Below are 24,429 nucleotides of genomic sequence, written 5' to 3' on the forward strand. Positions count from 1 at the left end.
TAATCCCATTTCTGTTATTAAAATTTGTCAGTTCGGACCTAGGGCTAGAGAGGATACACTGAACACTCCCCTAAATTTGTGTTTATAATATTTGTGGCCACAGGAGGGCGTGAATGGACCCTTGAGTGGCTGTATAATTTACACGGGGTCCACACGTGTATCAGTTACCACGCGAGAATAAACGGTGTGTCTGAGTGAGGACATTAATACTAGAGAGCTCAGTTAAAACAGATTGATGTCATTAGACAAATACAGATAGATAGATAGATATATAGATAGATCGACCGATAAAAACGATATCTGAAAATTTAGCTACTTAGATAATCGAGATGCGGAGTTGTAGTAGCAAGATAACTGAATGACGCCATGTGGGGAAAGGTGGTTTGCTGGTGTGTTAAACAGATTGTGAGATGCAGCTAATGTTAGTTAGCTAATCAAATAAGGAAAAGCATAGTTATATCTAGATAAGCAAGTTAAATGGCTATATTTACATATTCAATTTAGACAAGAAATGTGTAGCTCCTGTATGAGATGAGGCATGTAACCTTAGCAACCACAAGCAACGCGTCTATGCCTAAATAACAGCTATCTAGGCAGGTATACCATGCAGCATAATGCATGCAAAGCAAGTAAACATGGGATGACGTCGCTGTTTTACGTGATGACGAAAATGCTGTCGTTTCGACGTAATGCCAAAGGACGAGGAAGAATGGAGGAGGGGAGCCGAGGAAGCTGCGGAGAGAAGAGCGAGTGGCGGGAGGTCGCGTAACTAACTGTGGACAGTACCGTACACAGCTAGTAAGCCTAACAAAGCCGTAAAATCACAGGCAGCTAATGCCTGTCTCAACGTCCAGCACTGCAGCGTGAATATAATTCAGACAAGGACGAAGTCGTAGACATCGGAGCTGCACCCTAACAGGTAAGAGGATGTTCACCTAGCCACCAGGCAAATGTGTTGTGCATTGCCGTTGCACTGGATGTAGCTAGTTAGCTAGCTATATATGTTGCTAGTTAGCTAGCAAGAGTTTGATCCTTTGGATATAACTAGCTAGCAGCAGGCAAGTAACATTGGCAGATTTATACTCTTACCACGTCAAACAGTTAGTGTTGGGATGACTTGATAAAGAGCTAACTGAGTAATATGATAGCGCGATTAAGAGTTTTTTTTAACGGTACCTAGCAGCTAGAGCAGTAGCTACCTAGCTAGCGTGTTGTGGCTGCGTCACTTGCTCATAACGTGATGCGTTCAGCAGAATATGGAATTTTGTTTGATCATTGTAGCTGATCAGGCAGCGATATTCGTCATTTGTCAGCTAAATGTATTAATTATTAATGTGAGGTAACTTGGATTTCTAGATAGAAACAGATATTTATAACGTGGCTATTTGCAATAACAGCTAACATTACTCCCGCTAGCAGGTTAGCTAGCAAGCAACCTTTTGTTGACATTATGAACAGATGACGTATGTAACGTGTTTGCCAGGCTAGGTAGTAGTCTGTCATCATTGAGCAATGAAGACATCTTTTTTCTGTTTTCGCACATATTTGTTTTTTAATACGTAGACTCACATAAAATCAATCGCTGACATTTTGATTATTAATTCCCCCCTAAATTCCCATAATCCTCAGCGAAACGCAGTAGCCATGTTGCTGAAGGCGCTGACGTAGCTAGGTAGCTTGCTTAGCTAGCAGTGCAAATGGCTAATCTTAGAGCCCAACGTTATACGGAAAGCTGCTAGGCTTGGACCTGAAATCGCTTTTAACGTTAGCTAGTTGGCTAACTTAGGTAAGTACAAGAGCCAAGAAATATTTTCGTTCTTGTTAGTAAGATGGACATCATTTCAGGGACTAAGGCAGTGCCACTACTAGCGTAGCGTTTAGGTTTACAATGTAACTGCCAAATGAATAAATGTAACTGAAAATCCAAATGTTAGCCTTCTGGTTGTTGTTAGTTAAACATTCACTTGCGTCACAGTGCAAATGTATGAAACGGCTAACCCGGTAGCTAATGGTAGCAAGTAACCCTATCTAGTCTGCGACCGATTATCTACAGTTACTAGCGACGGAGAAAGAAGGTACCCTCGAGTAACGTTTTATCTGTCGGCATCTCTTATATCCGGAGGGATCTGTCGGCCCAGCTGTGCTTTTATTGCAATGAAACAGCTATCCGCCATTGGCTGCTTTGTAATATTTATGCTTTGAAAGTTTTTTTCTTACCTCTGTTGTTGAAGATCTTAGGGCCAGCTGTATTGTAAAAACGAGGAATTATTTACACTGCGTCTTGATCCTGTAGGTTGAGAGGTGTTAAACCTCTGCTTTATCCTTAAAGGTATGGCCCAGAATTGATGTGGACGGTGCTGGAGATGGCAGAAGGGATTGATGTTGGCGAGATGCCCTCCTTCCAGCTGGTTCCCAGTGCTGAAGCTAAAAAGAGGCCGATTTCATCTGATGGCAGTGAGTCTTGCATCTTGTTCCTCTGTTTTTAGTCCATACTACAGTTGACCTTTACAGTTTTCTGCTGGCCGATGAGCTTGTACATTTGTGGCGGGGTCTGTATTGTGATTGATTTTTAGGAAAAAATACCTTCATTCAAGGTAACGGTTTCCAAGTTTGGAAGCATTAAGAAATCATGTAAATGCAAACATGTGTTTGAAAAATGAAATGATTTAGTAATTTTGATGATTAATCTGTGCTGTAGATTGTCATCATTGCACTTGATCTGAGTAGTCGACCTGGAATCTACGTTTTAAATAGAAAACAGGCTAAATGGGTATGTGAAGGGGTAATTATCAGTTGTGCGTCTGGAGAAACTTATCCAAAGCAATCTAGTAATTTTATTAGGGTGTATTGAGTCATTCAGTTGGTTAAAGTTCTGTCTGGCCAGAGTCACCCCTAACTGTCTGCCCCTTATAATCCAATGGTGCAGAGGGTGATGGGTAGGCCACTACATTTCCAACAAGAACAAATTATAGTTTTGATTTTTAGCACTGAGAATATTAAATTTGCCTTCTCTTAATAAAATGGTAACTTTTGGTTGAATAGACATTTTGATAGCGACAGACTAACCTTATCTGTCCCCGTGACAGGGGAAGAGCCTGTGAGGAAGATGCCCGTGTCAAAGTTTGGTCCCCGACCGCGGTTTGAGCCCGTGCACTTTGTCAGTAGCGGCACCACCGGCGGCAGCGGCGGTGGCACCGACGAGAAGGAGAATGAGAAGGAGCGCAGGAGGGGCGAGATGAACAGCGGGAGGCAGAGGGACTTTGAGAACCCGTCGCCCTACGGCGGCAGAGCCTACGGGTCCCCTGCATCGGCCTCTGGCTCCCAGAGCGCCACGCCGTACGCGTCTGACTCCTGGGCTCGCCGGAGGGACAGAGACATGGCCGGCAGCAGCACTGGTGGCCTGGGTTTTGGCAGCCGAGGGTGCTCCTCCGGCTTTATGGGGAGGATGCAGCAGGACTATTCAGCGAGGTATGAGGCGCACGGCCCCAGGCAGTCGGAGTCCTCTTTTCAAGCCCATAGGTTTGATGAATATCGTGGTGGCAACCGGGCGGGTGGCTGGGATTCAGGGCGTCAGGGCTTGGGGTTTGGGCACCAGGACAGACCTTCGTCCACCAGGGCTTTCAGCAGAGTCTACGGGAGCCCAGGGGACAGCAGCCCTTCCTCCCAGCCTGGCTCGTGTCAGCCGGCCCCCATCTCCCCAGCCACGCTGGAGGAGAAGCAGAGATTGATTGCTAGAGTGGCGTCTGCTATGGCGGTCACCTACAAAGACCCCACATCCATGAGCGGCCCGGACACGCCAAACTACAACTTCATCTTGAGCCGGAGCATCCAGGCTTGCAAGACCAACCCAGAATACATCTACGTCAACCTAAAGGACATACCCCCTTCGGACCTGCCCAAGAACCGGAAGGTGCCGTCGGACGGCTACGCTTGTGAGCTGAGGTGCCAGTGTGTTTACCTGTCCACGGGCTACTCTGGCAGCAAAAACGGGGCCAGGGACCGGGCTTCCGAGCAGGCAGTCAAACTCTTCCAGAAGCCGGTGGAAGTGCGAGTCGTCCAGCGCAAGTACAGGCACACGTACGTCAACGACATGGTGGTGTGCCAGGTGCACGCCCCGACGCCTTCCTTCCTGCCTGCCCTGCGAAACCCCGAGGACAAGCCGCCACCCAGCTCCAAGGGCCAGTACGAGCACGACCGGCGCAAGCACTGGACCGAGTTTGTCATTGTGGACAACGCCCACGACGCCATCTGCATCCTGAACAACTCGGCCGCTTTCAACCGCATGAAAATAGACTACAAGTTCGACCTGGTGCCCAACAGCAGCATCTGGCAGTGCAGTGTGTATCTGCAGGACGAGCTGGTGGCGCAGGCCACCGGGAACAAGAAGACCTCCAAGCACGCCGCTGCCGAGGAGGCCCTGAGGAAGCTGCGGCTCAACCAGGCGTCCAAGCAGCAGGAGCAGCAGCTCTCCAGAGGGGCCCACAATTCGGACGCCTCGGGTGGCCGCTACGGCCACCACGGCGGCAGGAAGAAGCACCTGAGCGAGCTGGTCATCCTGGAGAACTCGGACAACGCCATCTGCATCATCAACGATACGGCCCAGTTCAACAAGGTGTCCGCCGATTACAAGTTCATGGTGCTGCCGGACCACCGCTGGAGGTGCGAGGTCTACCTGGAGGGCCAGTACGTGGCGGCGGGCATCGGGCCGAAGAAGACGGTGAAGCACATTGCGGCCGAGGAGGCCTTGGCCACGCTGAGGCAGACGCAGGCGGTGGTGAAGTCCAACCTGAGGAAGGACGGCAACGTTGATGCGATCTCACGCAACCAGATCCTGGCCCGCTCTGGGGAGGAGTCCATGCGGCAGGAGATCAAGGAGGACAACATCGGAAACCAGCTTCTGCGCAAGATGGGCTGGAAGGGTGGCGGGCTGGGCCGGGAGGGGGAGGGCATCGCTGAGCCCATCAAGGTGAAAGAGCAGTTCTCCCGGGAAGGGCTCGGCCTGGACATGGACAAGCCCGGGAACCAGCTCAGCAAGAGGGACATCGAGGAGATCATCCGCAACTACGCCAGCTCGGACCGGCAGGATGACCTGCGCTTCTCCACCGAGCTCAACAACGACGAGCGCAAGCAGATCCACCAGATCTCGCAGAAGTACGGGCTGCGCAGCAAGTCGTACGGGCAGGGCAGGCAGCGGTTTCTCATCGTCAGCCGCAAGGTGCACAAGGATCAGCTCATTGGCCAGCTCCTACAGGAGGGGCAGGTGGGGCGATACGAATTGGTGAAACCTCAGGCCTCACACTGAGAGAACTTGCAGTACACCGTTGCTATGAAAATGCACTTCATATAGGTCCTTTTTTTGTTGTTCCGTTTTCATTCAAAACAATGTTAAATGCATTTCAAGTTGGCATTTCCTTCAGGAACTATTCATGTTGCTTCCCTGTTCCTCATTCTTAAAAGTGTGAAGATTTAATAATGGATCACATGATCAAGCAGAGGCTCTTGGATACGAATTTGTTTTTGTTTTATGAAATTTCCATGCTTTACCCCTCTGCTTCTCCTAAATGTCATTCCACAAGTCCTTCAGTGTAATCTACTGTAGTTCTCACCCATGTGTGTGTATTTAGATTTAACTTGAGAAGCACCATGTACTGTATTGTACACAAACTACCTTAGTCATTATTTTTCTCCTAACCTGTGAATAAAATACTGGAGTTAAGATACTTACTACAAAGGGAGCCGTTAAAAAAAAACATTAAAGCATTTACAACATTTGACCTCTGGAAACCTAAATATCATTTAGTTTATATGTCATGTGAGTATGGTATTCTAGGATTGTGATAAATCCTTTTCCTCCAATGGCCTCAGTAGTTGGTTAAAGCTCATTACTCATTAACTTACTACTTTGTGAAATGTCTTGTCAAGAAGCAAGGCACTTTTTAAGCATCAATGGGACCTAAGATGTTTCAGCTTAAAGTAAAATTTCTTCACTATTTAAAGTGAAATATCAGGTCGCTGATCTTTCTGCATATTTTAGGAACACTGATGTTGCTGCAAAAAAGATTCTCTGTAATTTCCTTGGGTAGAAGTGAAGGTTATTTTAAAAATATCTAAGCTGTTTGAGTTGGCAGTTTGGATTTCCCTGACCAGATAAATGCAGACTTTACTGTTCGGCAGCAGTAATTTCTCCTTGACATGTGGCATAAAGTTTGTTTGTGAATACAGTTGACTTGTCTGCCTGTTTTTACAGCTGTAATAACCATGAGAATAACAAATAAATTCAATCTGAAAGGAGTCTTCCGAATGAATTTCACATCTGTCTGGAACTGCAAAGGATTTGCTCTGAGTTTTGCATGGAACTGAACAGTAGGTGTCATAATGTGACTCATTAGGGCATAGGGCATATAGGGGAGACTTGAGCTGTGAAACAACAAATGGGCTGTCGTGATCATTGGCAAAGCAAATAAACATTTTTATTTCAAAAATCTTTAGCATATTTAAAATTAAGCATATTAGAATCCTGCCTGATTGTTGTAGCTGGGCTAGGCATGGTTAACACCTAGATTGGAAACCTCCTGGGTGAACCTGTTTGGTGGCCATGAGGGGCCCATATTTCCTTTGGACTGTCTTAAGATGCTGACCTTAAGATTTTAAAACAAGGGTCTGTCACTGTGGTCATTAAAGATGTGATGGCATGAAAGAATACAGGTGGACATGGTTTACTTGTCCAGAACCCAGACCCTCGCTACATCTGGCCACTTCATGCCACTCCCAGCTGTTGATTAGCTGTACAATCCCTTGCCTTCCCCACCCACCTTAATTGCTTAGGTCATTACTGTGAGTGTATTGTTGGTTGAAATTTCTGGCCAGTAAATAAAACGATACACAAGCTCATGCAGTTATGATGAGGGCAAACACCAACTGGCAAATAATACTCTTGGCTGCTCTCGTTGTGTGATGACAAATGTCTTGAAAGTTGTGATTCAGATGTACGTCATAGTTCATTCTAAAAAGTTTAAAGTTCTGTTAAAGTTTGCAAGGTGATATGTCCCTTGTATCTATATGAATGCTACAGAATACTTCAGAGCTGTAAGAATACAACATTGTTCTGCATTGATGTAATGACAATTAATTATTTAAGGGCAAAACATCAATGTTCACATGGAGTCAAACAATGGTCTATTACAGCAATATGACCTTATATCTTACAGTTCATGTGGTACCAAAAAAATGTTCCATGAGTAAGCTTACCTTGCATTATGCTAACATCTTTTTGATAATCTTTAAGACCTAAATATCAATATGCTTGATTGTATTGGGTGATATCAAGTTATCTGGTATTGTGAACTTTTCACAGAATACATCTGAGTTGTGGCAGCCAAGGTTGAGTCTGTACTGGTGTTTTTATGTATCTTTGGTGTGTGATTCTTGAGCTCTAATTGTTACAGGTAACACATTCCACAATTGTGGACCAATAAGAAAGGGTTGGGATGTGTGCTGAGTAGAGAGCTCATGCTGTTGGATCATAGATTGCATAGATTGGTAGAAAGGAGTTGACCTTCACATTCTTGTAGGCTAGCACCATGGTGTAGAATGTGATGTAGTGATTGAATGCCGGTGAAGGGAGACAAGAAAATACGAGACATGGGATCGTTTTAGGACGCCGAGGACCAGTCTAGAAACGACACAGAGGTGCATTTGTCACAAGTGGAAAAGTACAAGCGCCTGGACCAAGAGCGGGGAAGAGTGGGTGGTGAGAAAGAGACAGACTTATATTTCTGAAGGAGGAACTGCAAGACTGAGTCACTGAGGCACCCAGATTCCCTGTGAAGAAAGTGTGAAGATCTTGTCATCAAGAATAACAGCTTGTTGTCGAGGTTCTGTGGACTCAGAAAAGAACAGTGTTGGATCAGCTGGAGAGGAGGACCATCTTAACAGGATAAGGAAAGTTTTAGCCAATGGGGTAAGCCTGCACTAGAATATTGTGTTTTAGGTAATAATTTGAGATTAAGATAACCTTTCCAAAGCATGCAGTAAAATCTGTGGAGACTTGTGGGAGAATTTTAAATTTGGAGGGAAGGGTAGTTTCGGTAAATGTTGAGTTATTGCTATTTTAATTGCTGAGGTATGTTGAAGGTGTTTAGTGGGCTTACTAACTTGTAGTTCTTGTGGTACTCCCGGTATAACTACTAGTATTGCTTTGAGTTTTGGTTATTGTCATACTGGCATTCTGTGTCATTTGCGGTATTGCACGTAATACACAACTTCCCATTGTTTCTAGGTTGTCTTAGTTGCAGATTAAATGTTAAGTTGTGTTGATGACTGAATGGTGTTGTGCATGCACCTGCTGGTCTGTGAATGTTGTAAAGATGGTCTATCACTGTTGCTTATATAACTTGGATGGATACGCTTCAGTTCTCTTGTGCTGGAAGTTGCTCTGGATAAGGCATCTGATAAATGAATACAGTGTAATGCAATGTTTAGTGAGAGCCAACACAGTTGTACCAAAAATAGTGTTTTTTTCCTGTGTTGATTTATAACACCAATATCTGCCTGCCAGAGGTTAGCAATCTGTTGTTTATTTAAATATTTACTTACCTGTGTAAACCTCTATAACTAGAAGAGAATTCCTGGGGAGGAGCAGGAGGCACGAGCTATCATTAATGTTTAGGATGATCTATCAGCTCAAGATTACTTATCCAGAGCCATGCATAACTTGCGGATTTACGACAAAATACTTGACCATCTGTTAGAGATGGGATAAACGGAACAACAGAATTTATCCAAAAACTTCAAAGTGTTCATGGGAAAACACATCAGAAGATGCAGAAAAGATCTGTTTGTTTTACCTTTTAACAGACAGCATGATGGGCTGTTATCTAGTGCACAGCACGGTGGAGAGGAGCCTGACTGCAGAGGTGATGAGACCCAACAGAGAGAGACCCGTCTTTTAACGGACGCTCTTACTCAGAGTGACTTCCAAGTAAGTGCATCACAATGTTAAAAATATTTCTCGAAAAGTGCTAAAAGGAGTCAGTAAGAAAGATACTGAGTCAAGTACTAAACTAGTGTAGAGTTTTTTTCTTTTGAACTGAAAATAGAGCTAGATAGGATAGATAGAGAGGAAGGTAGACTGGAGATTTCAGCTTTCTCTTGAAGGCACCTTTTGGTGTACGAATCTCAGCAGGACGTACAGAGAAGAGGCGGGTCCGAGAGATGCTGCCCTTGTATTTCGGAACACAGGCGACCAGAGGTAGCAGAGTGCAGCACAGAGGATTTTTTTTTTTACCCACTTGCGTAACACACCTGTGTGCATTTTGCCACATTAATGCAGCTTAGTCAGCACAGCACAGTGGGCACATACTCATTGTCTAGTGTGAACTATTGGTGGTGTGTGAAGACCATGCTGCCTTTCTCAAACTCAGCTCGAAAGACTGTGTTCCATCAGCTGACGCTCCTTCTGTAATTGAGCTCAATGAAGTCCCCCTACATGATGGTGTGCTACTGTCCACTATTCCCTCCAGTGTTGCATGCTGGAGGACAATTCAAAATTCAGATTGATTTGTCATCAGCTGAGGAATCTGTGCACGAGAATAAACAGTCAAGCATTTCATTTTGTCAATGTGATGTACAGGAAAAACCGAAAGCCTCAAGACAAGCACCAGGTCTACCGCTTCATTTGGGTTTGGCCCGTTTGCTGTGAAAACACCTGTGTCTCACCTAGTATCAATAGGACTGGGAAAAGGAGCCTTAAATATATCATAATGTGTGGACATCTTGACGGTAAGGAAGCAGTCGGTCCATGTTGCATTTTTTATCCTTTCCTCTGATCCCTCATGCTTTCTGTTAACTCAATATTTAATTGCACCTAAACATAATTTATCCTTCAGCCATTGCCACCTGCTCCAGATATAATTGTGCTGATATTTTGGGGATGTGCTCAAGATGATGTTGTTAGGTCATTCTGGTAAGAGCACCACAACTGTAACTAAGCAGCACATTTCAAAAACATACAATTACTCACAAATGTAATGTAACAGGAGTGTTAATGCTGCAGCACTGAGAAGAAGCATTATGACAGAACCTGTAAAAAAGTCCTTTGCAGAATGTGTTCTCAAAATACACTATTTCAAAGAAAAACACTACAGGACTTTTTTTTGGTAACTTTTTGTTTTTTATTTACAAGAAGTGAGAAAATGTAGTTTCTTACATGGGTTACTAGTGCAAAGTTATACTGTCACTCAAACTCATGTGCATTAGAAAAATGACTACCCAAAATGATCAGACAGACAATGTTTCTGCATCAGACAAGCACACGAGCATCACCCTCAGGCAGTTGGGATAGGCTTTCCAGCTTTTCCAGTGGGGGTGGTGGGGGGATGGGGTAAACGGCACTTAGATGGAACTGAAACGAACAAGCAAGCTAAGCTAACCATGCAACTGGGATGTAACAGAGACTGACAGAGGCATGTCGGCACCAAAAGTAAACCGCATACATACAACCCTGGCCCACAACGGTTTTATTTCTGATACATTCTTCTGAATTCTGTATTTGTGGCAAAGACAGGGGGAATCAAATTCACAGAGCACTTCTCCTCTGCCAAGATTACTACACCGTTATCACAGCCACCAAAGGACTTGCACTCGCCAGCATTTTCACTTTGAACTAAAAACATGATGCAATATATTAAGACAGTAATTTAGAAAACCCACCCAAGTGATCTAGCTCAGAGAACTATTGTACTTCCTTCCTTAATGAAATGACAATCAGCTGAATGATTGAGAGCTTCAAAAGGACAAGGGTGAATGAAGCAGGCATGTCTTTTGTGTGAATCACAAAAAAGCACTCCAAATGCAAACATTTGTGGTTTAAAATGATGACAATTCAGCATTCTGGCAAGCAATCTCATGACAATCTCAAAAAGCTCCAGAATTCAGACAGCCCTCTTGAAGCAGCCACTTCAAACTAAAATATTAAAATAGAGAGAAGAGGACCTAAGAAATGACCAACTCCTGCTTGGAAAAAAAATTATCCAATTTGCAGGTCATGTGAAAGACACTTGTAAGTAACCCAGGTACAAAGCAGGTACATTTGCTTTGATGAAGGTGTGATCTTGTCCGGGAGGAAGATTTCAAAGTTGGGAGAGATGAGGGGGTGGGGCACGATATCACAACAGCACTCTACCTTGCAACGATCACAGAACAAATGTCTCTACAGGAGTAGGAGGAGGATGAGAACGATTCAAAACATGATGTGTGTTTATTTTATTCTTTTTTGAGAGAGAGAGAGAGATACTCTTTTTTTTTTTCTTTTTTCGTTCTCTCGACTGGATACAGTTCATACTTGGTGAACTGGCTTGAGGTCAACAATCACGCCAGCTCTGTTCTACGATGGCAGATACCCTCTTCTCATACTCGCGCTTGTTCTCCTGGTACAGCTGGGCTGCCTGGCTGTTGGCTGGGCTGTTTGGGTTGGGCTCATCCAGCAGAGACTACAACGGAGAGAAAAATGTGTAAAGAAATATTACAGTAAATGCAACCTCTTAATACTACGTATATTTAACACTACTGTATCTAGTTATCAGCTAATTTTATGGTGACACTTTCACAGCATGATCTTACAATTAATTAGTAAAATAACTGACAAGTAGGTAATTGGTAACTCTCCTCCCACAAACCATCCATGTTAAGCAAGGTTTCTCTGTTAGTTACCCTTGAACAAAAAGGTCTGGTAAATGGGGAATCACAGGCAAGTGCCAACTGTATGCTTATGAACCACTTTAAAATAACAAGTCTCCAAATCTGCCATCTCATTTGTATCCTCCAAGCATTTCAGAGAGGATTTTAACACAAGCACTGAGAAACACTTAGTATGACTTTTTGACTCTGTGTAAGTATTTAGAAGACATTATCCAGGTTGACCTATAAAACAAACTCAATCTGGGTAAGGATCAGAGAGGACATTTGCAAAGTTAACATAACAAATACTAAGAGCTGAAAAAGACGTGACTGGTTCACAGTGAAATTAGCGTGAAAGTGTTCTGTAGTGAATAGGATGCACAGTTGTGAGGAATTAGCTTGCTGTTTCAAGCTGTTTTAAGCACACAGTACCTGTATAGAGGTTAAGATTGAAGAGACATCATAGGTGGGACTCCAGCGGTTCTGAAGAATATCCAAACATATACTACCATCTGCATAGACTGGTACAAAGAGAGTACAAAGTTATTCTCAAATCAGATTTGTTGAGGAATCCATCAACTCACAAATAACAGATACAAAATACTTATACAATAGAAGCAAATACACAAAATACATCTAAATTATACATTACATGCACACACACACACACACACACACACACACATTATATATATATTAAGATAATATAGACATATAAAGCTGTCAAAATTACCATTTGGATGAAACATTTTGGAGACAAATCGAACTGTGGGTGGTTTATTCGGATATTCTTCTGTGAATTCTATTGTAAGCTTGAAGGTACCTGAAAAACAAGGAGAGAAAGGAAGATTATAGTTAAATATTTGTAGCATGAATTTAAGAGGAAAAAACATGAAGCACAATTGCTAATAGATAAAACAGCAAGTATCAGGTGATACAAAAATAAACAGGTAGTATATATCAGGATAGTGGATTATTTTTGTTCTCAATGTTAAGTTTTTTACCAAAGCAGGTATAGCTACTGTTTCTTCTATTGTCACCACTTTCAATGTACAACATTGTGTTTACTTAGCAGACACTCTTATCAAGAGTGAGATCCAGCAAGAGAGAACAGTATCAATTCAAGTTCAATGAACAACGGGGTCAGACCAGGTGAACAACACTCCCAGACCAATGAGCGTGAGCAAAACACCATTCAAGCACTACCACAGATTATCTTGTGCTAATCTGAAATTAGACAGCCTAGAAAACTAAGATGCCAAGAACACAAGCTACCATCTCACACAGTCACTAAATCACAGCGACACAGTACAGTATAAAAACAATTTTAAAAAATTCAGTCTGAACCATTTCACTGAACAAATTCCCATAACTGTCAATCAAAATGCAACAATGTCTATGTGGGAGCCTAGCCAGTCTGACCTCAGAGTAAGTGATCTGGCACTAAGAGCACCAAAGATTAAGGTAGTCTTCCAAACTGCACTAGCAAAAGACAAGGCAGGCAAGGTAATAACACTGAGCATCTAATAACTGAAACAACATCTCACAGGATAGTCAGACATGTTAGTGAGTCCTGAGCAGAGAGGTACATCTGATGCCCACATAACTGCTGAGACAGCTTTCACACTGCAGTAACTGAAGAAGCCGGGGGGATGTGCTCCCACACACACCTATAACGCTGATGGACCATCCGTCACTCAACCCTCTTTGAATTCTACAGCAGGTGAACGTCCAACTGAGGTTCTGACGCGGAAGGTAACTTTTCATGAAGAGGTAGTTTTCCACTGGGATTCTGGGCTCTGCAGCATGGGCAGGAAGGACTGCATCTTTCGGTGACAGGCTACCTTTTTGTCTGCGGACTTGGATGTAGAGCAGGCACTGTGTAGGGTCCAAGTCTTCATAACAACATAATTGCATGGATTTCCCCATACAAAGCATTGGTGGAATTTCTGAAAGTCCACAGCCCGCAAGAGAACTATAAAAACATTTGTTGGAGTCACAAAAATGCACACGACTACGCTAGATGATTTGCAAAGAAAATGTCAGCATATGTTCCCTAATGATGCACCAGAGGACATCTGCACGGCAGGCCTATAGTTGCTACCTACCAATTTTTCTTAGCTTGAAATGAATGCTTGTGTAACCCTTACACTGATCACTGCAGAGCCTGGCTTCCTGATTTTATGATTGATATTATATAAACAATGTTGTCTGAATTAAGATCAAAGACAGCATCATATTTTTCTTTCAATAAACCTAGCTAAACTCCACAAAGACGATTAGCTGGTACAAGATAAGCTAGAGCACAAAACTGCTCCATTCATCAGATACATAATTAACACTTTCAAGTTGTGCATACTGCACTGGAAATTCTTGTAGGCCCTATCAGTGTTCTAGTCCTGAGATAGCTAGCAAATATGATCAAAATAGACAAAAAAACCACAAAAGCCTTGGCTAGCTGCTGTAGCTAGCAACTGCAGTCCGAGTCTGCTTACCACTGGAACAAGATCTCGTACTGCAGCGATAATACAGATCACGTTTATTCCACAGCAAATTGCGAATCAAGGGACCACTGTCAGAAGCACTTCCAGTCAATCATTTGAAAAACAGTAACCACACTAAATGCACAGCCATAGATCACAACCTCTAAACTTCAAATAGTAGCCAGCAGTGAAGTGAGCGAAACAGCTATCAACAAAGGAAAGATGAAAAAAAATGCACATTGCTCATTTACTGTGTAACACAGGAGGTATAAATGCTGGCTAATGATACAGAAGATGTAGCATTGCCTTGTATCACAAAGGAATCAAAATGCAGTGGAAATTCTGAACTCCCTAGTATCACTCACAGACAGGAAACATGAAGCCATTGCTTCACACCTGGCAGGTGCCGGGAGAGGTCAGCTCCAGACACAAACACCCATTTGTGGAAGCAGACAAGGGGGTGGGAAGTTATGATAAAACATGAATGAAAACAAGCTACCACACGGACTGATGTGGGCATTTTCAGAAAGAATGTCCCTTTCTTTAAGGAACAGAATTTTCCAAAGGAACATTCTGTTTTCTAATCTTTCAGTTGCTCAGTTCAGGAGAATTTCTGAAAAGAATTATGATAAAATATGAAAGATGTAACAGGGCATCAGAAGATCTTTCAAGAAACAAATAAGAAAAAACACAATGGTTTGTATCTGTCAATAGTAGCTTATCTTAAAATATTCTTAATTTTATTTAGATTACTAAAATATTCAAGTCAATATCTGTAGACTAAAACACTTCAGAGTTGCAGCTTTAACAGAAATGCCTAAATGTAAAGAACTTCATCACAAGAATATAAGGAAGGAACTGATTTCACAGCTCAAAAAATAGATATCTAACAAGACCAGCAAACAGCTGCAGTAGTGGTTCTGCAGCCTTTGCCTGTGTTTACTTCCGCACCAGAGATAATGCGCCATGCATCGAATGAACCAAGCTCAAGTCTCATAATAGTCTGGTCAATGTACAAAGTCTGCTGGATGTAGGAAATGGGAGGCCATAGCAGTTTAGGTCTGGCGGTGACGAGGAGGAGGAAGAGTAAGATTTATTCAGGCACACTTTAGCCATAGCATTAGGCTTAAGATTCAATGTGCGCGTTGTATTCTCATCCCTGCAAAGCACACAGTTTCCACTCCCCTCTCAAATCCCACTGGGAAAACCTCTCTGGCTCCAGTGTGCGCTGTAACATCACCCCACTGCTGCCACTAAACACTTAAGGGAAGGCCGACGGTTCTGTTGCCAGGCCAAACACAGACCCACTTGATCTCCAGCGCGCTAATGCTAACCATCTCACCAGGGGGCCCGTATCAGCGGACAGCAGTCCAAGGTACAGGTTGCACTTCCGCACTAACAATACCTCCTTAACAGCGGCTCAGAACATTCCACAGTGTGACGGCTGCACGATGAACACACCCACAGGACTAGTCATACAAGTCCCTGACCAGCTCCTTATTTCTTGTTCTTTGTTCTTGTTGTGAATTTAACACCCACATCATGATCTCTGCTGTGTGGGTGTTGGATAAAATTGTGTGGGCCTATACGTTACACTGGGAAAAAAAAAAAAGCAGCAATACAGCAGGTACCTCCATCGCAAATTATTGGTGGTCACTGCAGTTACAAGAGGAAAACCCGCGCCCGTTTGACAGAATGGGCGTTTTGCGCAAACCGATTGTCAGATACACACTTTATTTAGCCTAATCCTTCAAAAAGGTAGACATAAAGGATAAGCGGTAATTTAGAAAATACCAAACACAAGCTGTCAGACATTGTTACATAATCATGCCTTAAAACCCAGGGGTGACCCAATTCCGAGGCATGCCCCAGACGACCCACTCACGCTCACAGCCTGTTTAATCTCAGCGGAACCATGCAGCAGATTAAAGGTCAATCAGCTACTCTGCTGTCCTTTTTCTGAAGGCGGAGGACCACCTGGTCTCTGATAATAATGCGGCAATACTCTCCACTTGACCTATCCCTACCTAGCCCACTCTCTCTCACACAACAACAACAACCCATCATCTTTCTCATATCACACCTTCCCAAGCTGAATGTCAACATGCATACCGTTCAGTAGCACAAGGGGGGAAAATAGTACCAATGTACACATTTAATCTAGCCCAACTCTCAAATATACAACTGGATAAGGCAATAGCTGCTTTGGAGTTACCCTTCACTGGGCACACAACTTCAGCTCATATTTCAAACTTACCATCTTCAAAAGGCGTTCCCTCTGGTCTGGAAATATTAAAAAAAAAAAAAAAAAAAAAAACATTTAGTGAGTCATGACCACTGAGTGTATACCTCTAACTTATCAATACCTCCATCGTGTTAGTCTGTGTATATTAATCTGCCAGTCATAACAACGCAAATACTATTCTATTTAACGCTTATGCCTTAACGGTATCCTTTTCAACTGACTATGCTACACGCTAACAAACTTTCATTCCACATAGAAAGGTAACACAGTACATTTAAACTACAATGCAGCTTTGACAACGAACAATTCAACACAGGGTAGACCTACACGCTAAGAGAATAAAAATCGTATCGATTTAACATGCTGGTTAGCTGGCGGCCAATGTTAGCTCCCTATCGTCTTGAGAAATTAACTCGGGTGTCTCATTAAGGTCAAGATAACGGTGACATTTCAATGTACTTGCAAAAGCTGAAACTCAACGCTGAGTTTACCGTGATAATAAGGTTCACCATAGATACTTCACCGTAGATAATGCATTTTACACCAAATGTAGCTTGCTAACCTTAGCTAAGGAACAAGGATAGGCCTTGTATAGTATGTTTGATTATGTGCAACAACTTGCTTGTAAATAGCTCAGGTTAGCTATTAATGTTCAAGTGTTTCATAAAGGCATATTATGTAGACAGTGTGCTGTGTGTATAATAATTGATAATGTTGTCATATATTGTCACGTTCACAAGCCAACTAAAATGCCAAGCGATACCTAGCTGGCAAACGTTTTTTTCTTATTCAGTCTGTATGGTCTCCTGGCATGAAAACACGTTTTCTATTTTTCGTAGTATACAGCACACACATCTAGCAAATAACCAAATATATATTTAAGTAAATTAACAAAGTGGCAAACGTTAGGTCCTCGGCGCACAGCACTTGAAAGGAAAAAATTCGGTCGCTTGAATCTAGCTAGCTAGCGGCTAACGTTCGCTGCCGTTAGGTATCATGCTAACGCGATAGGTACTTACCCAAATATTACTGCATTCCAGACCATGATATTGTTTTCAGACGGGGCTCCGCTAACTCCAGCCGGGGGGTCTTCTTGAAGCCTAGGAAATTCATGTAAAATCGACCACCGTTAAATAAACACTGTAACAGAAACTCCCCCATATCCTCAGAAAACAGTTAGTCGTTTTTTCACACAACCTCCATGGCACCGGCCTTGGCATGCGCTGCGAAATTTGCGTAGCTTTCTGTCACAATGTGTACAATTTTAAAAAGTCGCCATGTTAGTTCTAGATGTACAAAACGCCCATGAAGGGACTCGGTTTTCCTCCCTCGCCGCTTACCGTTTAAAATCTCTCATCAAACGCCGTCTAGCTGGAGTTGACATCTTGTTCGATTAAAAATCAAAACTGAAACATAAAGTTCCCACTTCCTGATTTAAATAGACAATGCCACTTCTGGCTTATCTTCGTCAACCCCCCCAACTCCAAACCGTACCTACGTATTTCGTCAGTCTGCCTATTTCCTAAGCCGAGATATGAGAAGACTTGGGACCGTACCACTGCTTCGGACGCAGGGGGGGGAGAGGATGTGGTGAAGGTACTATTCGGATGCCAAATATATGAATTCTGTGAAATTTTGGATGACATAATCTGAGAGGGGGTCTAAAATTCCATGTAATGTGACAGCATAAATTATTTTATATGACACTGACCATATCTAGGATTTAGTTTTCCGGAAATGTTTACTCAGAAACCTGTCTTCTTTCCGAGATGAACTGCTCCTTCTGCTGTTGCGCTTGCAATAATTGCGTCACATGTTCAGTAACCTCGTCAGGACTGTCAAGGCGTGGGCAAGTTTTAACAGTGCACGTGATCCTCTTATGTCGCAAATCTCCGATTTTGATTTTCTGTGCTAGCAACTTCGACATGTCTGACACCTGAACAAGTTAAACCAATCCATGATCATTATAGATCGAAGCGTGGAGACAGTCGATCATGAAATCGTAGCTTCCAAACCAGCCAAGTCGTAAAAGAAATTCGGTGTATATTATCTAAATGAAAAGTAAATGACTCAACAGTGATGTGAAACAGTTTTTATTTTTAGTTTGCAACATTATAATTTCAGAGTCCCACACAACATGCAAAACAATAGGCATCAAAATAGAGCTAAAAGAATGGGAAATGGGATCCAAGATTTCACTGTGAGAACTTAACAGATTATTTAATTTTAAGAACAAACACATTAAAAGACGTTCCCTGTAGTAAGCAAAACTGCTCAGTGAAGACATTTTACCAGCTCCCTTTGTGCATTCACATTCTGAGTGATTGTCTTACTCATTCAAGTGTGCTCTTTAAAAAAGTGAAGACAAAGTACAGTCATGCACATTATTCTCTAAAATTAATGAATCAATAATGAAATGGTGCCAGTCATGAAAGGCAAAACTATCATAATAAAGGTATATAACACATGAACTACTGCTGCTGAGGTGCATATTTTTTTTCAAGTTGAGAATTGAAATTATCTGTCCAATGGTTCAAGGTTATTGCTTGTTGCTTACCTCACCATCTTCAGTGTTTTTAGTTAACAAAAATACACATAACATAATTTAATGATGTTGCAGGTGTACATTAAAACATTCAATACCTATTGATGATGGATCTGTAGTTTTTCACAGTATTAAAATAATGACCAAAATATTACAAACATTTCACAGTCCCTTTTTATGCATCTGAGGTATATGTAGTGGAAAAAGTGTGAATGCTAACAAAGAAAATGGTTCTCCAGTTTAAGACATGTACCAGTGATTTTAAGGCTTTTTTTGGCTAAAGATATGCCTAAAGATGCAAAATACAAAAGCTGGGTCGTTTCAAGCTTTTTTTGCTCAAAAAGAAACATATTACAATTATTACAATTCTAAGTCATTAAAATTTAAGTGCAAAATATTTTAAAATGCCAATGAAATTGAATAAACCATCTACTTAGGTAAGACCTCTGATACCACAATATTGAATTCATGTCAGCTCAGCTCAAATTGGGCTATTCAGAAGTGCTATGGCTTTCACATTCAGAGCAGATTCTCCAGGCATTATCTCCCTCAACAGAAATGACAGCAGCATCTACAAAAAAGCAGAAAAGGATCACAGAAGAAGTCAAACAAGATAATCCATAAACCAGGATCTAAATTTATGATAATTTCAATGATTTTATGCTTAAAATGATGTAACATGGACAATCACAAGATCTGACTGAAAACTCTGCTGTGCTGTTGGCCATGCTTCTAGGACACCTACAATACTCACATAAACCAGCTTCTTGTTTTCCTCGGTGTCCTGGAAGAGCTTAAATACTGCCTCAACATCATTCTTCTTTAAGATGAAGGCATTTGAACCTGAAAAAAACACCAAGGATGAAAATCAGCCAACACATCGAAGTAACTGATGCACTCCGCTCTATACACGTTGAAAAGAATTTTCCCTCAAAAGTGCAACCTGGTCAAACTCTACACTCTGGAAAGTTTTGAAATATGCATGAAACACCCTGGTCTTTGGTAACTATGCTTCCAAAGTAGTCAGTCCCAAGCTCAACCCCCTTCCTGACCACTGATATTTCCTGCCTTGTTCCATCGACTATGTTCTGGCTCAGAGCTGCCCTAATTCCATCTTGTCTACCTGCAGTCAGAAATGGGGGGCTTGGCTCTGTAATATGTTTTAAACAATATGTTATGTTTTATACATATTATACCAGATATCAAATTATGGATTTTGACAACAGTGCCCCCTTTAAACCAATGTCTTCTGTGTTTGAAAATGAGCATGAAGGAGGACTGCCTGTACATCTGGTGTTGATCAGCCGATGGGCTCTCTCTTTGGTTTCGTTCTTCTGCTCCTTGGTTCGGCACGGTCCCGAGGCTGCCGTCTCCCCTTCAGGCCACTGCTTCTCTCGCAGCCTATCAATGTAGGAGGCCATCTGGGCCTCTGTGGGGCTCAGCTTAATCAAGAAGCTGTTCACCTTCCTGGAATGCATAACAAAGGACCTCTGATGATTTCCTGCCAGGTATTTCATGTTAATGTCCTTTTTACTGCAACTGTGATGAAACAAACAATAGTTGCACAGATGAGATGAAGGCCCTTTCAAGGCTCTTACCTTTTCAATAATGGCATAAAAGGTTTTAAGATGGCATCAAATATGTTCACGAGGATTGAATAACCTGAGAAGGGAGAAAGATTACATTAGGAGCAGTAAAAGGGGATTGTTTAAATACTATGGCAAACTGAACCATCATCTTTGTTCATTTATTAAATTCTGTATTATTTACGCATTTGTTTTACACTGTTACAGTGATGATCAAAAGAAGTCAGTACAAACCAGATATTTCTTTCACTAGATCAAATATGGCTTTGATTGCTTCCTGCTGCTCCTTGCTGGATTGGATAACCTCCTTCCTGTGTGGCTCCTGTTCTCTCTGCCCCTCTGCCCTACCCATACACCCATGGTCCTTTCCCTTCTTGTTGTGGATCCCAATTGGCATTTTGCTTTTCAACAGTTTCTCCTTTTTGTTTGACTTGACACTAAAGGGAAAGCAGGGGCCGTCAGTGGCGTCACACTGAAGGTCTCCCTCTTGACTGGACTGCGGCTTACATACGGAATTATGCAGCGATGTAGAAACGCCCGCTTTGCCCGGGTCCCCAGCCTCATCCAGACTGCAGGCAGAGCTGGAGAGCTCTCTCAGCGTCCGGAACTCAACGCCAGAGTGATCCGGTTCCCTCACCGCAGCGCTGTCCTCTGCCACCGGCACATTTTCCGACGGCACATCGGACACTGCCTCCAGATTCTTGCCGTCCTTACAGGGTTCTGCGGGAAGCTCTTTGGAGGGATTGGTGGACCCTTGCCCAGACGCATCATAACATCCCTCCGGGCCTGGTTGCCCACTCCCAGGTATTAGGCCCTCTGAGTTTGAGTCATCTTGCTTGTCTGAGCTTTGTGGACTGATGTCCTAAGAATAAAACACAATGCATCTGGTTATGTCTTAACTTCTCATTATAGCACTACTTGGAAAACAGAAATGCCAGCGACACTGTACACTGGTCTAAAAACAATTTAAAGGAGGGTCAACCCATTCTCTAAGAAGTCTATTCTATAAGAAATATTGCAGACCGATTCTTATGAATTTTAGAGCATACAGGGTTTGGTGTACTAACCTGTGGGACTATAGTAAAGGTTTGAGTTGCAACAGTGAGAAATCAGGTGCTTCCTCAGTATAATTTGGATGTTAGGAAGACCATGTAATAACTTCCTTCCTGGAGTGGCAGAGATGGTTGAAATCCTTGCTCCATCTGAACCCTTAATTATGTCTTTAGATCAATTGCTAGCTCAAGATAAGACAAGTGAACATGTACTCATGGGACTGTTCAGAGACCTGGGTAATTTTCTGTGTGGCTCTCAAGGAACAGGGTACCCCTGTGAAAGGTAATATAGCACAGTCCCTTTTTATTGTTTCTAATGTAGAAATGATAAACAGGCCCCTAACGTCACTATGTTTTTGCACATCAGAGTTTTATTTTAAAGCCATTTAACAAGAAAAAACTTTAAATTGGCTAAAGACATTTTCATTTGTTAAGGTACCAGCAGGGGACAGCATTATCACTGCAGCTGTATTTGGCTTTAATGGTCAGATTTTTTTGTCATTTTGTCATTGATTTAATGCACTCAGGGTGCAATGGCTTTTGTCTTCAGGTTATGTTATATCAGGTTCCTGAGTCAACTGTATCACATTAATTGTTCACTTAATTTGCTCACTTTGTTTTATTTCAGTCAAAAGATCCTTTAGCATTTTAATACCACAGAAGACAACTTGTATCAAATATTACCATCAGCTTTCTTTTTGAACGTATTCTGCATGAGACAAAGGAAAAAGATCAACATAGGAGACAACATTAATACCAGGAGAGAAATAGCTGAAGTGAAACTGATTAGTGGCTCTGGGGTTTTGGGGTTTTTGGCTAGTTGACCTTCTTCTTCTTCCTCTTTCCCATCAAAGCTTTGCCAATGTTCATTCTGGTAATGTGAACAGACACTTCTCCTCTAACCAGAGGTCGTCTTCCACAAAGGTTTTCATTTATAAGTGCTGACCATCTTTTACCTAATGTATCTGTGTTAATGTTCATTGTGTTGGCATGGATGGAAATGGAATGCTAATTATTTTAGAAGCATTGTTTTCCAGGAGTTTAAACCAATTGCATACAAAGGCACCAGGAAACCATTTTTCAGTTTATCTCAAAGTGGCATAAATGTTTGTTCTTTTCTTGTATATGAAAAATGGACACTGGTGTATAAATAGTGCAATAAAAATAGGCTTGAGGCCCGAGATGACTGATACACCACACTATACATCCTAAGCCTAACAATCCCTCAGCTGAGGGTGGGGAGGCAGCCCGGTGTCCTGGAAACGGGAAACATTCCAAGCCAAACAGGATTTGCTCAAGATCAGTTCTCTGTGTGCTCCTGGATCAAAAGAGCTGCTCACCTCCTCCTCCTCCTGCACCGGGGTCAGAAAGTATGCCAGGCTGCTCAGCAGTCCCCACACCCCAGCGCCTGGCTCCTCCTCATTCAGGAGTCTCTCCAGCGGGCACAGGAACTGGAACACTGCCAGGCTCTGGCCCAACTGGCTGTCTGAGACCAACACCTGAAAGGGAGGACACACACACACACACACACACACACGCACACACGCACACACGCACACACGCACACACGCACACACAGACTCAGAATGTGATCGTAATCTGGCACTGAAAATTACACTGTGTGATGGAATGACACATTCAGACGGGGTCTGTCAGGTTCTGTATGTATTTTAAATGTGACTTTATTGAAGAAGAGTCTCGGCCAAGTGATTAAATGTGATTATGGTCTCTTCCCATCTCGTGGATTGTGCTGAGGAAGCAGGTAATAGGGTACCTCCAAGAAATTCTTCAGGGTGGTCTTGGCCTCTTCTTTGAACTCATCGTTCATGGTCCTCTCTGTGCTTTCTACCAGCTCTGATATAGAGGGTAAGTTGGCAGGATCCTGAAAAAGACCAACACAACAGCAAAACATCACACAGAATGAGTCAGCCAAGTTCACATTGGAGAGAGAACCCTAAAGCTGGCACAAAAAGCGGTTTCCAACATGCCACAAAAGAGGCGACAACCAATCCTATGTTTAAGGAAAACATGCAAACGCAAAAAGCTGCATGCTGACCACTTCTGTAAACTGTGCCTCTCTTGTGCACCCATCCCTCACCTGCAGTCCACGCACGAAGTTTCGGATTTCTGTCTGAGTCTTCCTCATATCCCAGTGCAGCTTCTCAGGGTTGTTCTTCTCCTCCAGGTGAATGGTGAAACACAACTCCTCACTTTCCTCCTGCACCTGAGATTCAGAGTTTGGTACACACCCTCAGTCCACCTGATCCACCGGTCTTCCACCATCATTACTCATGGAAAATCATACAGGGATGCAACTGAGAATGCACTCAACGCGTTGTCAATGAGATGATTATGAGATAATGCTCCACTGTTTCAAGTCTACAAATTTAAAAATGTCAATCATCATAATCTGTATAAGCACCAATAAGAGGATTTTTACAAGACTCACCTGTGTGACTGACACTGCCCAGGTGCTGACTCGCCACATCTCATACGACAGCTTAAACTCAATCATGTCCTCTTGGACTCTGGTAAATCTTTCCAAATCACTCCCAATCTGAAACATGTCAGAGAGGGAACATAAACACATACGTCTACAAACAGGTTCGATCTCAGCAACTGGATTGATATCATGAAAGGTTCCCTTACACTGTCAGAGTCAGGCTGGCTTGGAATGGAACCCTCCTTGTTTTCGTCAATTTCACAAGGCTCAGGACTTTCACACTCCAAGCTCCGGAACATAACCCCCCCCTCCTTTTTCTTTGTCTGCTTCTTTTTGGAGTCCTTCGGTTTCACTTTGACAAGAAGTTTGGATAACCCTTCCTTGATCTTGTTTCCTTGG

General features: G+C 42.7%; 3 protein-coding genes across 4 annotated transcripts; 1 reads left to right on the forward strand and 2 right to left on the reverse strand.

Annotated features, from left to right (window-relative positions):
* Nucleotides 1-452: 452 nt before the first annotated feature.
* Nucleotides 453-6,255, forward strand: nkrf (NFKB repressing factor). 2 transcript variants are annotated; one of them, XM_036549132.1, is made up of 3 exons: nt 453-919; nt 2,330-2,454; nt 3,087-6,255. In XM_036549132.1, exons 2-3 carry the CDS (start codon nt 2,346-2,348, stop codon nt 5,300-5,302), a joined length of 2,325 nt encoding a protein of 774 aa, XP_036405025.1. In that variant the 5' UTR covers nt 453-919; nt 2,330-2,345; the 3' UTR covers nt 5,303-6,255. The 2 variants fall into 2 exon arrangements, with proteins under 2 accessions (XP_036405025.1, XP_036405026.1); XM_036549133.1 differs by lacking the exon at nt 453-919 and adding an exon at nt 1,741-1,786.
* Nucleotides 6,256-10,148: 3,893 nt separating this feature from the next.
* On the reverse strand, nt 10,149-17,903 carry ube2a (ubiquitin-conjugating enzyme E2A (RAD6 homolog)). Its single transcript, XM_036548771.1, has 6 exons — nt 17,745-17,903; nt 17,424-17,504; nt 16,417-16,442; nt 12,410-12,499; nt 12,109-12,197; nt 10,149-11,489 (listed from the first exon to the last, which is right to left on the reverse strand). Exons 1-6 carry the CDS (start codon nt 17,786-17,788, stop codon nt 11,361-11,363), a joined length of 459 nt encoding a protein of 152 aa, XP_036404664.1. The 5' UTR covers nt 17,789-17,903; the 3' UTR covers nt 10,149-11,360.
* Nucleotides 17,904-18,537: 634 nt separating this feature from the next.
* On the reverse strand, nt 18,538-24,421 carry LOC118791462. Its single transcript, XM_036548830.1, has 10 exons — nt 24,237-24,421; nt 24,037-24,144; nt 23,686-23,811; nt 23,362-23,469; nt 22,928-23,086; nt 20,770-21,397; nt 20,548-20,611; nt 20,238-20,416; nt 19,704-19,792; nt 18,538-19,520 (listed from the first exon to the last, which is right to left on the reverse strand). The coding sequence occupies exons 1-10, from the start codon at nt 24,327-24,329 to the stop codon at nt 19,431-19,433; spliced, it is 1,644 nt and encodes a 547-aa protein (XP_036404723.1). The 5' UTR covers nt 24,330-24,421; the 3' UTR covers nt 18,538-19,430.
* Nucleotides 24,422-24,429: the final 8 nt, after the last annotated feature.

Source organism: Megalops cyprinoides, chromosome 16, assembly GCF_013368585.1.
Source record: "Megalops cyprinoides isolate fMegCyp1 chromosome 16, fMegCyp1.pri, whole genome shotgun sequence".
In the NCBI taxonomy this organism is placed as follows: domain Eukaryota; kingdom Metazoa; phylum Chordata; class Actinopteri; order Elopiformes; family Megalopidae; genus Megalops; species Megalops cyprinoides.